The following is a 17357-nucleotide window of genomic DNA, read 5'->3' on the forward strand; positions in this document are numbered from 1 at the left end:
GATGTAAATGAGAATTAAATACCAAAACTCAAAATATCTCAGATGTTACAGGAAATACTTGGTTTAAGCAGCAAAATATCTGAACTCTAAATGCTCTGAAGTGCTTGGTGGAGGTGTAATCTCTATACCCTGCGTGGGTCAGGTTTCCAAACACATCTGATGCCAAGCATGGCCTTCTCCTCAGCTGAGCAAAGGCAGGGGGGCCCTGGGGCTGCCTGTTCCTCTTGCAGGGTAGAAGGGGAGGCTTGAGCCTCACCCACAGCACAAGACAGTGAAATAACCTGAACAGCAGCTCCTGAGGAGCACTAAAATACCATTTTGAATCCACCTCCCACTTGAGTTATTACAGCTTTTAAGCACAGACAAACTATGAATTGTTTCCATGGGAAACAAATACTTGTAATTTTCTTCCAAGAGACTAAAAACCTCAATATTTTCTCTAAGCCCCAGTGGTCAGGTCTCAGAACCCCTCTGATGTTTTGTTTCCTGGTGACAGTGAGCAACCCTGCCCATTGTGCCAGATGATGAGTGTGGATGCAAATCAGGGCTCACATAATGGCTGTCATTTAAAAGTCTAAATATCCAACAGGTCTGACATTTAGATGTCAGGACTTGATTTTCATTTGCAATAAGGCCCTTTTAACTGCTTTTACCATATGTAGGGGCCCTGAAATTGGAACCAACTAAAATCATTCTCATTTTAGCACCCTTTCTGCAGTGCCAGAATGTTGAGAAATGTAACAACATTGGCAATACATTAGAAAATCAGGCCCAGGGGAATTGCTTTTGGAAACGTTCAATAAAGTCTGGCACAGAGGATTGCCAGGTGTATCACTCTTCACAGCAGATTTCACAGCTCTAGTTTAGACCTGCCCTAGAGAGTAAACCCTTCAGACAGAAACCTCTGCAGAACCTTTGAGTTGAACTAGATTTTGGCTGCTGTCCTGCTCTCCAGTGGGAGTCCAGGTAATGAAAACATTTAAATCTTCCTTGTGTTTTATGGCATATCAATATGAGCATGGGATTCAGCAGATGTTTACAGTTGTTTTGATTTGTTTTATGTGTGTTTAGTGCTGTAGACTCACAACAAATAATCCCCTGAGAGGTTCTGATGAATATGTGAAGTACAAATATCAGTGCATTGTTATCAGGCAACCAGACATGGTCACTGCTCACTCAGTTTAACTGAGTGATTGTCAGCAGTTTGGGGCTTCAAAACAGGCATCAGAAAATGATTTGACAGTACTGTGGAGGTGAGCAACACATCAAGGATGGGGAAATCTTTACTGAGCAGTGATGACCGACCTGTGATGCTCTTGGTGATTTTGGAGATTGCCTTAGGTGGAGGAGCTGGGAGCTGTGGAGGGCTGGGAAGCTGTGCTGGGTTTCTTTCTGTCTGCTTCTGGGGGGAATCTGTGGATTCAGGTACAAGTAAGGCTTGCGGACTGTCTTCAGATGCTGGCAGGCTGGCATCTTCCAGTGCTTCCGTGGGTGCTGAAGGTTTCTTGGCTAGTGGGAAGATGAGTAAGATTAATGGAACATGGAGTTAATAATGATAGGCCAGGGGACAATGCCAGGAACATTCACAAAAACTGAACACATGGCACACAGCTAGAAACACTTCTTTTCCACTGTGAAAGCAACTGTGTGAAACAGCCAACCAGCCAGGGAAGGTGAAGAATAAAATGTACAAGGATATTGAGGAAATGTTAGTTTTGATGTTCCTGAGAAAACTGCTGAGCTTCCCTAAAGCCTTTTTCCCCTTTTTTTTACAATGAGGATAGCAAGGCAAAGCAACTTTTGAGAACTGCAATGAATTATCTTAGAGCACACAGCTGTGGTGGCACAGCTCCTGGGTGAGTACTCTTCTGTCTAGGAACACACAGCCAAAGGGCAAGGAGTATCAAACCCAGAATATCACCTAAAAACTGACATTCCAATAGTTGATGTGTGTTTATTTTCCCAATATGATTTTTATCTTTTTTAATACATGATTTCAGCTTGCTTCCTGAGTATTCTTTTACTGTACCTGACTCCAGAGGTGTTGAGCATTTCCTGAGGTTAAAGTTGATAACGAAAAAGAACCTGCCACAAAAAAGGTTTATAATTGGATCTGAGCAGTTAGAGTGGAGCAGGGTGGAGTACTTAAGATGAAGTACTTAAGAAAAGAAATCAGTCTCCAAAGCCCTAGTTTAAGATGGTGAAGCATTGCTCATTTCAGGATTGTCTCTGCAAGGATGGCAAAAGCACTTAGCTGTGAAAGTTAGTGCAGGCTGAATCACTCAGCAGTTCATCAAATTGACCAGGCTGTGATGAGAGCACAGGGGAATAGATCCAGAAAGGCATGAAGCTGAAGCAGGACACAGGTGGAATTTCAGTGATGAAATCCAAAATTAGCATCCTTGAATTCTGCTCAGATACAGCTGCCCTGGCAGTGCCCAGACTCACACAGAGCCTCACTGCTGGGCTTTCATGTTACATGTCCTGATCTCTGCCTGGGCAGGTAAGGGACCCACAGAGAGCCTGGAGGCTGACTCTGACCCAGCCATGGCCAGGCTCCCTCCAAACTGCATTTCCAGCCTCTCTGGGCTCAGCACTAGCCATGAGGGTTATTTTTCCTACCCCAGAGGGGGGAAGGACTCAACCAAATGGGGAGATCAGTGTTTAAATCTCTCCTAAGCACAGAATCATAGGACAGTTTGTGTTGGAAGGGACCTTTAAAGTTATTTAGTCCCTGAAATGAGCAGGGACTTCTTCAACGAAATCAAATTGCTCAGAGTCCTATCCAACCTGACCTTGAATGTTTCCAGGGATGAAGCATCTACCACCTCTCTGGGCAGTGTATTCCAGTGTTTTACCACCCTCATTATAACAAAATTCTTCCTTGTATTTAGCCTGAATCTTCCTTATTTTCAATTTAAAAACATTGCCCCGTGTTCCACCACAACAGGCCCTATCAAGAACTTTGTCTCCATCTTTTTTATAAGCTCCCTTCAAGTACTGAAACAAGATCTCACTGGAGCCTTCTTTTCTCCAGGCTGGCTGTCCCCAGCTCTCTCAGACTGCCCTCTCAGGAGAGGTGTTCCATCTCTCTGGTCCTTTTGGTGGCCCTCTGGGCCTCCAACAGCTCCATGTCTTCCTGTGCCGAGGATCCAGAGCTGGGGTCATACAGAACATGAGAGAGCTCCAAACTCCTGGGCAAATCCCACTCCTTTGGGCACTCTGGATTGTCTAACCAGAGCACCTTTCCCTCCAAACCATTCTAGGCCATCTCCTAAAATCTCACTGCAGTGGCACCCACAGCTGCTGCATCACAAATCTTTCCTTGGCTCAGTTTTGTGTCTCGCTGGGAATTCAAACTCTCTGTATTAATGAACATTCAGCAGCCTCCTGCTCAGAGTGTGTGGGGAGGCACCAAGGCACTCAGGCAGTTGGAAACAATAGCATTGGCAACATAATGGCATTTAATTTGTTGACAAACAGATTAATGAGTGTGCCTAGAAGGGGAAGAATGAGTATTTATCATTCAAAAGAGACAGGAAAGAATAAATATGCATCATTACCAGGAGTTCTTGTGAAATCTGTCATGACAGGAGAGCTGCTGTATGGGATAGTTATGTGTATTCTAGAGGGAAATAATTTTTTTAAAATGTACTTCTAGGGAAATGCCTTGTTCCAGGGTGACATCACTGGGGTGTTTGTGCCCACTGCACAAGAGACAAAATGTGTAATAGAGGAAGGGAAAAACAGAGTCACTAATGGGTTACATTAGGGAAAGATCAAGAGCCCCAGTAGATGCTAGGAGCTGGAGAGGAAAATGAGTCAGATTAGAGTGCATTCCCCTGAGAGGAGCAATGCTTTCTCTGGCAGTAGCTCCCCTGGAGTCAGTGGGACAGGAGGGGCTGCTTGGCACAGCTGCACAGGAGCAGCCACAGTGGGACCTCTGCTACAGAGAAGGTGGATCCCAAACCCTCCCAGCCCCAGCCAGACTTTTTGGGTCCTGAACTCCACCCTGCTCTGGGAGTGGTGTCAGGCAGACCTGAGTCCCAAGCACACAAACCCATTAACAGACTTCATACTGCAGAGTGAATATTATCCTGCTGAGCACTAGAATTATTCATGGAGTGCCACTTGTCAAAATGCCATCTCGTTCCCAGGTAGAAATCCTCCCCTTGGGACTGTTCCCAAGACCACTGGTGAGGTTAGGTGGGAAAAACTGCCCTCTTTGTGCCCTGGCTGTTCTTCTTCTGTGTATTAACATGAAGTCTGCAAATTGTGTTCCCTCCTTGGCCTTTATCCCACATCCTCAGGATGACATAGAACACATTGGGTATAAAGCAAATCCATTTGTTTTGTTTCTAGCTGGTCACTTATTTATGTGAATCTCTGGAAAGACACCCACTGCATTAGGCCTAGATTGAGCCCAAGGGCCAATGCTATAAAAAAATTGACATTATAATAAATTTAGCAGCACACTGACAATTCTGAAGAGCTTTCCCACCCAATTAATTCCTTCAGGTGCACTCACTGGAGACAGGAGTGCTAGGATGTACAGACAGGGATAAACAAGCACATAAAGACTAGATCAGCAATAATTATTTTGAAAGTCAGAGGCCACCAATAGGAGTGGTAGAAGGACTTCCTACAAATTGGAGTCTTTCAGACTAAGGAGACAGGAGAATGTAATCCCACTGTTATTTTTTGTGGAACCTGGGAAAATGACACCTCAAAAAATGGAGGAAAAGAAATACAGAAGACAGGAAAGATTGTTTGACGGAGACAATAAAAGGAACTAGGATTAGGGAAAGAGACCTAAGAAATTGGAATTATTTTGAAAGCTTCAATACATGATTTTGAACACATTGTAAGGTAAATTTTAAATCACACAATGAGTTTATGCAGAGCCATAAGGTTAAACACATGACACCTTATTAGTGCTATCTTTCCACAATAGTATGTCCCAATGGTAAGAATTAGAAGTTCAGAAAGAAATTTCATTAGTGATACAGAATTAAATGCTCTAGACTAGAGAAAGAAGAAAAGAAACCTGTCATCTGGTCAAGATTTGATCTGGTTGTTGTAAGAACAGGGAGATGAGTAGGTTTTGCCTCAGCTGATGAGGGAATGATTTCCATTCTGAGGGTGGAAGCAGCCAGGGGCTGGGACTCCCAAGAAAGCAGGGCCTGAAGGGGTGGGACAGAGAACAAAAGGCAGCCAGGGCAGATGGAGAAGGTGTGAAGATTATCCAGAGGGCAGGAAGAATCACCACAGGACAGTCCTCACAAAGCATTATCTCTGCAGCTTTGCATTTCTTGGCTGGCAGGAGGTGAATGGAGCCCTCCAGCTGCTGGGCTGTGCTTGGCTGCTCCAGTCCCTAGGACGAGCTGCCATGGATGAGCTCAGCAGAGCTGCACCAAAGGAGCCTGGCTTAGCTCTTAGCTGATCTCTGCTCCTGGTATCAACCTCCTCTGGTGTTAGCAGCATGCTGGGGGGACAGAGTGGTGACATGGACAGTGTGGGCTTGTGTATTGACACTGTTCTCCTGAGCCAGGATTAATAAATTCAGGCTTGGCACAGAAGTTTAAGAATCTTTTTAAGAGAAGCTTATTTCATCTTCACAGCAGCCGCTGCTGATACCAAAGGGGCACCATGCCAAGACTGGATCATCTCATAATTCAACTAATCTCATCATGCCAAGCTTTGTGTAGTTCCTCAGCTTGGTAGAAGAATCAAAAATCACTGCTATTAAGTACCAATTGCTAACCTAATGTGGGGCTGGGCTGAACAAGGTGCTTTGACCCTTTAATGCACTGACATATTAGACCCCTCAGCAGAAATATTTTTATAACACTTCATAGTTTTTTTAAGACGTTTTATATCCAATACCTGCATCTTCTTTCAGCTCATCCAAGTGCAGCTCCTCACCAAAGGAGGTCACATTCGTTGTGGCTGCTGTTGGGGTCTCCTGCTGCTCCTCCTCTGAGGTGAGTGCCTGGCACACGGCTGCTGGAGCCTCGCTCTGCGTCACCCTTGTGCCATCGTCACCAGTGCAGGCTTTGCCTTCAGGATCTAAAACAACACATCATTTAACCTTAACTAAACCATGAGCAGTGAAAGCTGAGACCCCCCACCACTGCTATCCTCTTGAGAAGAGCGAATCTTAAAGCTGTTCATGCTCAGGGGACTGAGACTTCTCCTAGAGCAGCACCTGATCTCTGTGTTAACCACCTGTAATGCAAATCCTGTGGGCACCAGCCCATCTGGACACAAAAACCCACTCAGGTTTCTCAAGGAGGCACCTATTTCTGTGGGCATCCAGCTGCCTCAGTGAATGGCCACTGTGCTCTGGAAGTAGCTGGCATGTGGGAAATGAGCAGTGGGCAGTCAGAGGTCTCTGGGAGAAGGCAATTCCTTCCTTGCATGAGCAGAGCCTGTGGTGTAGCACATTCCCAGGTTGGTCTGACATGTCTGGGCTGTGTCAGGCTCTGTGCATGACTCACTGCCATCCAGCAATGCTGGAGGAAGGAAAGGCTGCTCATATTCCCTACCAAGCTGCAGGTTTTTAGCAGACTTCTAGTTTCTCAACTTTGAAAAGTGCGTCCTGTGTGATTGAGCTGATCAGAAATTCAAATCCCTCCTCATGAAGACTTAGAAACTGCTCCCTTTGCTTACTCTGAAAGATTTTTGTGCCAGTGATCCCTGCAGCTGTACGCATCTTGATGACTGAGGCTTTTCTAGTATTCTCTTATTCAGGCAAGAGTCTTCAGAATACAAACTACCCTTTTACTCCCTCAGAATTTTCAAGATCTACATCACTGTTGCAAACCACAGAAAGCAATCACTTCCCTCCCTGGGCAGTTCTCCATGCTGATGGATGCTCCTGCTGTCCACCCTTCACCTCCCAGCTTGTACTTCTCAGCCCTGGACGCTCCTTTCTGGAAGCTCCTGACAGGGCTGTGTTTTCTTGCAATGCTATCATGACAAGTTCCTTGAACATTGATTTAAAATAGCAACATTCAGTTACCTCTTTTTGATGCTATTTGGACAATCTGCAGGGTAATTTCTTGTGCTTTTGGGTGAGGGTATCAGATTTGGGCCTAGAGATGCTGCGGAAGGGATGCAGTATTTTTTGCACGCTGAGCTCACTCAGTCTGCCTCATAATCACGTTTGGTGAAAAGTTACTGTTCTTAAAATAGCCCTTGCAGTAGCACAGTTGCTATGATACAGGGAAGGGGAGGGGGAAAAGTTCATTGCCTACATTTCAGCTCATTGTGAAGGCAGCCTGTACATAATCAGGGGTGTATGAACCACTGCCCGCGTGGTTTGAGGCAGCATCTACCCAGAGCTGTAAGCACAGATAAACCTGAGCAGCTTCGTGCTCACAAACGGGACAGACATCGAGGGGGGAGCTCCCTAAACGTGTTCAAGGTAACTCTGCTCTGCTCGTTCCTCACACCCTCGGGACAGGCAGCTGTGCCACAGTGGAACTGCAGCCAGAGACTCCTGCAGGGCTCCTCCAGATCCCGGCCCCTGGAAGGGCAGAGGCTAATGAAGGGATGGCAGGCAGAAGAGGCTTCTCTTGGAGCATTTCTAAGACTCACAACAGCCATGTTCTTGGGCAGGAAGGATCAGCTGGTGCTTACATCAAAGTGGGTGTGCTGCTTTGGGTGCCAGTGGGTCTCAACACCGTATTTTAGAGATGGTCTGGGGACAGGACAAAGCACAGACCTCAGCTCCACGAGGAAGGAGAAGTCCAGCCCTCAGCATTGCAAGGTAACCAGGAGCAGTGACTTCGCTGGGAATGGACCCCGCTGTGTGCCAGACCCATGTCATCTCTCAGGGAGTTAAGCTGGTTCCCCAGAGTGAAGCTGCATTTCAGGTGTTTTCCAGGGGCAGGCTGGTGTCTGCCCCATGTGAGCAGAGCCACAGAGGAGCAGGGCACAGAGGTGGCCCAGGCCAGCCAGCACTGGGGGCTGTGTGAGGAGAAAGGGTGACATAACCTGCCAGGGTGACTGACCACCCTCATAGCGACAGTGCAATTCACCCTGGGCTAATCCTGCAGATCCTGCACCAGCCCTGTGCAGAGCTCAGAGCCACATGGGCCAGTGCCAGGGCCAGTGCCAGGGCCAGTGCCAGGGCCACTGCCTGACGCTGCTGACAGGCCTTGTGCTACAGGTCTGAGTGGCACCTACTGCAAATGCATGAGGCTTCTCAGGCTGCAGCATCATCCCAGCTGGGCTGTTTATGAAAGTGAGCAGGAATCAGCTCCCTGGAAGTGGAGTAGAGCCTGATGGAATAGAGGGATTTGAGGATTTACTGTAGTCTTTTAGTATTGCTTCTTTGACAATTGCAATTTATCTGCATAAACGAGGACTTAGGCTTGAAACTGCTGCCACTTCAGCTCAGTCCAAGTAGGGCACTAATCATTTACTGAGAATTATTTGGGTCAGTTTTTATTCCAGTTAATAAGCTGCTTCTTCTAATATAATAAAATAACCCTGGAGATTCACAACACTCTGTAAAGAAAAATAACTTGCAGGCAGCTGCAATGTCCTTCAGCTGACTGTGATCCATTCTTCCCTTTCTGGGCACAGGGAGGCACTGGAAATTTGTGTGATGTTTACAGGAGCTCCAGGCAACTTTCCTGCAGACAGGTAAGCAGTCTGTTTGCAGCTGTCTAGTTAAAAGCACAGCTTGTCCTCTCATCTCACTGGACTATATTTATTTCAACTATTTTAATTTTGTTAAAATGATCTTGCTGCTTGGCATCACCTTTTCCTTCCAACCATTCTTTATGCATGCAAGAGGTTTATTGATTCCTCATTATTGCCTCTTAATGTGCTCTACAGAAGTTCTATTTTACTGTTTTTTTGCAGAGCTGGGGAAATGCATGTCTTCAAATTCATGGATTATAGGGAACTTTCCTGCTCCTAGTGGAGATAATGTATATACAGTAATGCTAATATGCTAATAGGACAAGTAATTATCTAGAATTATGAAAGACACAAAGACTTCAATGGACAGAATTAAAAATGAACTTTCTAAGAACTTCCATTTTAGAATAAATGAATGGTTTGATGGATTATTAAATATAAAACTTAAAATATATCCAACAGAATAATATTAAAATTGCTTTACTCCCATGGAAAACAAATCCTGTTTCAAATGCTTTTTCTGACTCTTCAGTCACTCGGTTTCACTCCAGCATGGCATCACTGAGCATTGTCCCAGGGGTTATTTATAGGCATGGCATTTGTTTTATACAAAAGAAACTCAATTACTACTTTCCAAGAACATAACTTCTATCTGTGAGATTAATCAAACTCAAAAGGCCAGTCCTCTTTCATGACAGTACTTTCTGTTATGATGCTTTCAAAGTAAAGATGGATTTGTGGGGTTTATCTCAGTTTAGGTGGAAATGGAAATTGGGGTGTTGTCCATACCATTGGGAGCTCAGTTAATCTCACAGAACAGTCACCCAGATCTGTGTCTCCCTTGAGCATCTGTCAGGGCTTTGGAGCACAAGAACCATGTCCTTTGTGAGTGTTTCTGACACTTTATCATCTTTCCTTCCATGACTTCTGGTTTGTACTCAGGAAAGCTTTGAAATTACTCCATTAAATGCTTCACTTTTCCATGGGAATGAAAAGCAGGCAGACTGGTAACACGTTACATCACAAACTTGGTTTACTGGAAAAACAGCTGAAAACATCAGATTAGGATCATTTGATGGGATTTGGATCCATAGGTTGTTCATGTTAGCTGACTGCATCTGTATGTTGAAGTATATTGTATATGTATATTTATCCAGCTTGAGCTGGATTTCTTGGCAGAAGGATTTAGCTGGGTTTAGAGCAATTATGTAAAACATACGTTCCAGCTCAGGCTGCACCACATGTAAACCAAGGGAAGGCAGAGCTGCATTCAAGATGGGAGAGCATCAAAAACTAAACTACATGGATTAATTGCAGCAAGGAGGAACCTGAAGGATGACAAGCCTTAAATTCAGACACTGAGTTTTCCTCTCTGTTTGGATTGAAGGTTTTTATTCATTTGCTTGTTTATTCTGATTTTGCAAATATGTGTTTCCTACTGTCCTGAAAGAGCCTCTGATAAAAAAAAAAAAAAAATTAAGAATTTTTACTAACCTTGTTCCATCATCTCCAGAAGGCCTTTCTTAATGAGTTCATCCCTCCCTTGCCGTGCTGTCATCTTCTTCTCCAGCACTGCACAAAGTAGTGGCACAACATAGCACCAGTTACCAACAGAGCAGTCATGTAATGGGGTGAGAAAGAGGCAACATAGAAATTCCCTCTAGGCTCAACTCCTGGAAAGAACTGCAAGGATTTTGTTCTGGGGAGCATGGATTGGTCAGCTGTTTGTGCCTCTTCCTTTGTTAAAATCACCACATGCAAAGTGAGGTTTATGATGTGAAGTGCTATCAGATCACTCTGAGTGCAGTCACGGGGATTTCAGAGCCTTCCTGCTGTTTACTGTGGCACCTTGGAGCTGCCTTGGACAGTGTCCTCCACTGGGACATTCCCACAGGATACAGAGGCAAGTGGAGAGAACTGCACTGTCCCATCTTAGGAAAATGCAAGTGACTGTCTCCGTACTGATCTCCTGGGACAAGCCTGGAGACCAGTGAGAGGATGCTGTGCTGTGTGCTGGGCTCCTTCTCCTCAGAGACAGCTGCTTGAGAGAAGGCATTTCACATCCTGCAGCTCCCTCCTGTCACTTCTCATCATGTTACTGTGACCTATATAAACTTCACCCCAAATAAAAGGGGTGACAATACTTGGGGCCATAAATGTAGCCTGTGTGGAGAAGGGACAGCCCATGGGAAGCAGACTGGGGGCAAGGCTTGTGATTCACTCTCATATTTTGACCTTTCCTTCTAAATGTACTAAACTGTATTATATTGGAAGTCAGCCTATATGGGCCCCTTAAACATTATTAATCTGTTGAATGCTGGAATCTCTGTGTTGGGCTTGGCTCAGGTCACCTTTAACATGTCCCATGAAAGCTTTGCTGTGCAGCATCCCTCTCCTGTTCTCAGCCTACCTGCAGATGTCTGCTTTAGCTTCTCATTTTTCTTTTTCCGCCACTTCCATGGTTTGAAGATCCTGCCCAGTGTTGCCAGTTTGCTGTTCCTCCTCACTGGTGGAGTTCGAATCCCTGAGACCAAGTAGTCAGAACGCACTGCAGGGGACTGCTCCATCTCATCTGAGAGGGGAAGAGAGGAAAAACCTGTTAGACAAAACCCCACAGTGACTAGCAAAGGGCAGGCAAAGGTGCTCACAAGGCAGTGGTGCCACTGTCCCCCCAAAAGCTGCAGGGAGCTGCCACAGCCTCCTGAAACCTGGAGAGCTGAGAGCTCCCCATGGCTTTAACAGGAGCAGTGGAAGTTTAACACATCTGTAAATCAGGCTCACGTGGCCTCCAGTTAATCACATCTATGTAATGCTCATTTAGAAAAATGCAGACCTTTATGAAAAGCTGAGAGGAAGTGTGAGAGAGCTCAGATCCCTTTGGAATCCCCAGATTCCAGTGCTGTTCCTGGGTCACAGGATATTGCTGCCTTTTAAATGAACTCTTCACATGAGCTAACACAGAACATGCTGACTTTTGTGAGCTAAGGCAAATCTTATATAAAAGAAAAGTTTGTTTTATATGTGCTATGTAAGTAAAATCTCAGAACTACTGTGAAAATTTATTCCTTGAGAAAGCTAAGGGGAAAATTCTTTCCTTTTTGTCCAGCCAAGCCACAGGAATTCAGAGATAATGCTTCAGCTGGAAAATCAATTTAGGTATTTTTAATAATTTTCCTTGAAAATGCACCACAAATTTTGCTTATAGACAAGTGTTGCATGAAACAATACCCACTGAGTATTCACAGTTGTGTGCCAGCCAGTGCCATGGAGTTCAGTGGGACAGTCCCATAAATGGGGTTATTGATGTCTTTAGTGAGATTTGTATTACAGCACCAGTACAGTCATTGTTGAAAGAGAAGCTGCCATCAGACCTGTTGCAGAAATAAAAACTGAGCAGCAATTTGTATTTTTTTTTTTCACAACAACCAGTTATTATTTAAATTGTGGATGTGAAGCTATGAACATATGTACATTTCCAAGTAATTTTTCTCTGGAACAGCAACATTTATCATAAAATGCTTTATGACTGCAAGATCATACATATCCAGCATCTTCTAGGCTTTGTTTTTAAGTTAACAGGGTGAAAATGCCTAAATCACAGCATGGAGGTGGGGATTTCCAAGTAAACAGGAAACAATTTTTGGAAGATTATTAAACACAGCAGGGGAATCAACACATTCCTCCTCTTCCATTTAATTTTGAAAATACTGGTAATAGAGATGAATCATTCAGTGGAGACAAACTAAAAACTTGGCTATGTGAACTATTAGAGCAGAGAAAAGCTGTAACAATTCCCCACACACATCATGCATGCCCAGTGAAATTCTCTTTCTTTGTATTGAATTTAGAGCACCATTTTTCTCATTCCACTGAGTTTATCTGGGGGTTTAATTTACAAAAGACTTAAAGTAATTTTTTTTTTTTTTTTTGCTTTTGAACTCAGGGTGCCTACCCAAGGTGATATTTATAATTTACAATTTGGAGGTCACTATTAAGTTGAGAGCAGAAAATAGGAATGAGTCTTGCACAGAAGGAAGGCAGTAGCCTACAGACCACAGCTGGAATGCCAAGATATTTTGCTCCTTTCCTAGCAGCGTATTCAAAAATGAGAAGTGCCACAGAAATAAGCTTTGAAGAATTAGAGCTGCTCTTGATTACAGCAATAGCAATGAGAATGGAAAATGGCAGAGCAGATCTCCTATTAATTTGCTATTATGATCACTTTAAAGCTGTAATAGAAGCCTCAGGAAATAGCATTTGGTCATTTCTTGTGACACCTCTTGAGTGGAAATAGAAATGTTCGTGAAATTAGCTCATCTCCAAAGAGCTGCAGATGAGGCTGTGAATCAGAGCCCCATTCCTGGGAGCTGCAGTGGAGAGGGACAAGCTCAGCTCAGCTGTCCCTGCTCCTTGTCATGATGACTGCACTGCTGCTCCTCCCAGGCCAGGAGTTTGTCAAGCATGGAAGAGAGGATTAAACAAGAAGCTGATTTACTGGCTCTGCTGTGTTTCCTTTGGGATGTAGGTGTCTGCAAAGTGGGTTAGACATCCCCCACACGTTTTTTTTAATACTGGTAGCATGAGGTCATTTGAAGTTTTTGCCAGATAGGGGATACACAAAGAACCAGGAAATCATTTGAACCCGAACCTGTGGGTCTCCAGCAATGCTCATGGTCCCAGATATTCCCCTAAGAAGGGGAATGGGGAGATATCACAAGGACACTGAGGTTTCCCTGAGTGCTTCTGTGGCTTACAACAGCCCTGCCAACTGCGTCTCTTCCCTCCCTTTCTGCCCTCTTGGTAGTGGAAATGCAAGGACTTTGTGCCTTAGACTTTGACTGCAGATTAAACACAGGTAAAAATCCAATGTCAAAGGAGGAATAGCAGCTAAAACATATGTTCCAGTGGAGGTTTTTGTGGGCTTTTTAACTTTATTAATGTTTCTCATATGGTACAAGCAGTCCTTCTCCCCATATGCAGTTTCTATACTGTGCATTGGGAGAGATGGACACAAAAATAGAGACACAGCAAGACAGATGTCCTGAAGTCCTGAATAACAAGGAAGTGGTCTCACTGGCAATGAGAATCACAAGAGAGCCCTTGGAGCACCTCATTTCCAGTCACTTCATTTTCTCCTGGTTGTGGGTTGGCTGCTTGGGAGATCAGAAGTTGACAGCACAAAAAGCATTTCCCACGTACAGCAGTGCCTGCTGGAGGAGAAGGCACTCCTAAATATCAGCCAGTTCCTGCAGCCAACAAGCTGCCAAGGCTTGCCAACCCTCCAACCACTCTGTGAAACATTCAGCACATTTTTTTTAGTCTGCAGTCAATATTTTAATTATGCTAACTGTTCTGTGGAATAATGTGGTTATTTCTCCCAGAGCCTGACAGCCTGGGGCCAGGCCATGCAATTACACAGGGGATGTCTGCAAAATACAAACAGCCAAGAGCCAAAATATGACTCTCCAAATCAGCAGGGGGAAGCAAGCAGCAGCTTAACTCTGTGTAATGTGGAAGGATGAGGCACAGTCACTATCAGGGTCCAGAGGGCACCAGTTTAACCCCAGCACAGCCAGGCCAGCCTGTTGGCCCTCACTGCCCCACAAGCAGGCAATCCTCAGCCCTGTGGGGCCACAGGATTTTGCTCTGCCTGAAGCTTATTGGCTATGTATGCTAAAATCACTTTAAATTCCTTGCTGTACACATGTGAGGGCAAAGACTCCTGTGCTGGAGCTTCAGCCCCAAAACAAACCCCTCACGTATCACAAACTCCTCACCTGCTCCGTGTGTGCCAAAGGGGTGGAAACCAATGTGGAACTTGCCCAGCATCATCACCCCTGCTGATGGTGCTGGGCAAGTTCTTCTCACAATGCTAGCTGGATAATTTCTAGAGCTCCTAACAGTGGTGCAGTGTGAGTGGGTTAATGTCTGAGACATCCCCAGTCAGAGGAGGGGAGAGGTTCCAAAGTGACGGGCACTGCTCTGCAGTGCAGCTCTGGGCTGCAGAATCAACCAGGCAACAAAGAAGGAGCAAACAAACCATAATATTCATTACATTTGGCCCCAGGGTCTGACCCCTCAGAAAGAATGAGCATCTGTAGCTTCTGTTTACATCAGCAGCAGTTTTGGTGAAAAACTCCCCCTTGCTTTCTTCTTTAAAATATTGTGGTGCCATAAATAGAGCACTCTTCCTGCAATTCCCCTCTCTGTGGGAATTGTGCAATGATTGTGAAGGTTTTCTGCTCATAGAAGCTCTCCCATTTGCACATGTCAGACCCTGCCTCCATCCCAGCCAGCCTCCCACAGGAAGTGGGGCAGGTTTGCTGGGAGATCCATGAATTCCGTGATGGGAGAGGGCCCTGAGCTGCCCACAGCCCTCATTGCTGCAGCAGCTGGGTCTGGTGCTGAGGTGATCATGTCTGGGTGATAACAGCATTGTTAAACTGAGCACTAGGCTCAGAGAGTTGGGTTTATCTTCCCGGGTTTTTGCAGAGTGTGTAGCTGGATGCCTGGGCTGCTGATTACAACCGCAGGATGCATTCCACAGGCTGAGGAATGGCAGCTGGGAACATCAGGGATGCAGGGCTGAGTTACACTGACCTTGCCATGCAGGCAGGCTGCAGGGGACACGGGATGTCCTCCTGTGAATGCAGCAAGAAGTTTGTGGGAAGATGAAGGATGCTGAATTTTAATGTGCTGGGAATTCTGGTAACTCCAATTCATGGTAGTGAAAGTTGTGCCTTGCTAAATCCTGTGTGTACATTAGTAGGAGAAGGACCACTGAAAAATCTGCAACCTGCAGGCAGTTTAAAAATAACACAGCAGACAAGAGCTGCAGGCAAATTTGTAAGGCAGGCGTGCTCTGTTTGCTGATGAATTGGTTTGGGATGCAGCTCTGCATGTTTTCCCCTTTACTGTCATTGCATCTCTCTCTGCAACTCATATATTGAGCTAAAAAAGGAAATAAAGGTTCCCTTTGGTCCACTGCAGAGGGTAGAAACAGTGATTGGAATCAAAATGACCTTTCTGGCTTTTGGGATAGAGGTGCCTTTACCACCAGTAACTTTCAGTGCTACCTGGAATTCAGGACTGCCTCTAAAAAGAAGGTGAGGGAGGATGACATGGGGGAGCTGAGCTTTTAAAGGGTTCCTGTGTCCCCCTGGTCACTCCCAAACTGAGCCAGCATTTCCCTCAAGGTGCTCCTTGTCATCCATCAGTGAGAGGAGCCTGCAGGGAAGGCAGAAAGGTAGTCTTGGTTTCAGAGTTAGGATTATCCAGTGTTGTGAAAGAGAATTAGCAGCAGGAACAATCCCCCTTTTCCTTAGCTTAGCATCCTAAAAAACAGAGAACTGACCACAGTGACTGAACATGCAGGATAGGGGTAAGTTGCTCGTGTCTGGGAGCCTTTGAATGCTTCTGTCTTATGTTCCAGAGAAGCAGAATTCAAACTGAAGAGCTTCTTTATTGCACCAGTTAGATGTTTCCTGTGATGGAGCTCTTCCTTGTTCTAAAAATGTTTTCTGTCACCTGCATTTCTGCAGACATGCTCTCTTTCTTGACTCTCTTTGAAAGAGAACTGCAGCAGAATGTTCCAATTTGAAGTTTCCATTTCAGTTTTTCGAACATAGAGTATTTTTATTTTTGCAATTTTGAATGACTGTTAGAAACTAGAACTGAAAATTATGAAGGAGAAAAGAAGTTTTTTATGAACCTGAAATTTATCTAATTTTTGAATGACTTTGTATTAGAAGCTGTGAATGTTTCAGCATTGTTTGGGACTGATTTGAGAAAAACTAACACAGAATCCTTTGTAAAAGAGAAAACCTAGTTCTTAACAGCTAGATATTTAGAAAGGCAAGGTACCTGTAGTAAATACTGAATGTAATCATGAGCTGATTTTGGTTGCACAGCTGCTTATGTGACATAGATTGTTGCTCTGACACATCATATTCATTAGACAAAAAAAACACTGAAATAAAGTAGGGAAAACTACATGTTTGAGGTGCAAATTCAGGCATTTACCTATCCAAATTTTTAGGTTTTGTATGGTCAATGGTGTGAGGAAAAAAATGTTAAATGTTAAAATCTCTCTCATTGCAACCCTTTATGTTCCTGATTTCCCGCCATGGATTTCATCTCTCTGAGAGCTGAACCTCCCAAGGAGCAGATGGAGAGTGGGCCAGGTTTATCCACATGGCATCTACGTCATCCCCTGAGTTACCTTGAGGGGAAAATCTGGCACAGGAGATTTGTGCAGGCTGCAGACTCACAGGGACCCATGAAGGCAGGGTGAAAATGCAAAGATAAACAGCAGAGAAATACAGAGACTGCTCTGGGTTCAGCTTCCCTTCAGTAACGGCTGTGCTTGGGCTCAATCACTTTTCCTTCTCCTGGGTGATATAAATCCTGATTAAGTTTTTATTCTTCCCTGCATGAAAATGCAAGTTTACTATGTGGTCTCCAAAGTCTGAACTTCCATTTTTACTTCAGACTCAAAAGGTTTGCCATTTGTCCTTCTTCTATAATTTCCACTGCTCTTTAGTATGTTAAATTATGATTTAACATTTTTCTCTAATGGGAGGAAATAAAATAAAACCCCCAAAACATAAACTTGTGGGTGGTAGGAGGGGGCTGTACTTGCCAGGGAAGTTTATTTCCATTTTGTCATGCTGAGCCTCCTTCAAAGTATTTGGATTTTAAAA

At 44.6% G+C, this 17357-nt stretch overlaps 1 protein-coding gene across 3 annotated transcripts in view; it reads right to left on the reverse strand.

The window, feature by feature from the left end:
- The window catches only part of PHACTR3 (phosphatase and actin regulator 3), a 101714-nt gene that overhangs the window by 37352 nt on the left and 47005 nt on the right, over nt 1-17357 (reverse strand). For all 3 annotated transcript variants that reach the window (XM_053992718.1, XM_053992719.1, XM_053992720.1), the window contains exons 2-5: nt 11066-11227; nt 10150-10227; nt 5887-6069; nt 1306-1509 (exon numbers count right to left, since the gene is read on the reverse strand). In XM_053992718.1, the coding sequence (XP_053848693.1) occupies nt 1306-1509; nt 5887-6069; nt 10150-10227; nt 11066-11227 (627 nt within the window). The remainder of the gene's footprint in view (nt 1-1305; nt 1510-5886; nt 6070-10149; nt 10228-11065; nt 11228-17357) is intronic.

The sequence above is a fragment of the Vidua macroura genome, chromosome 17, assembly GCF_024509145.1.
Source record: "Vidua macroura isolate BioBank_ID:100142 chromosome 17, ASM2450914v1, whole genome shotgun sequence".
Classification (NCBI taxonomy): Eukaryota; Metazoa; Chordata; class Aves; order Passeriformes; family Viduidae; genus Vidua; species Vidua macroura.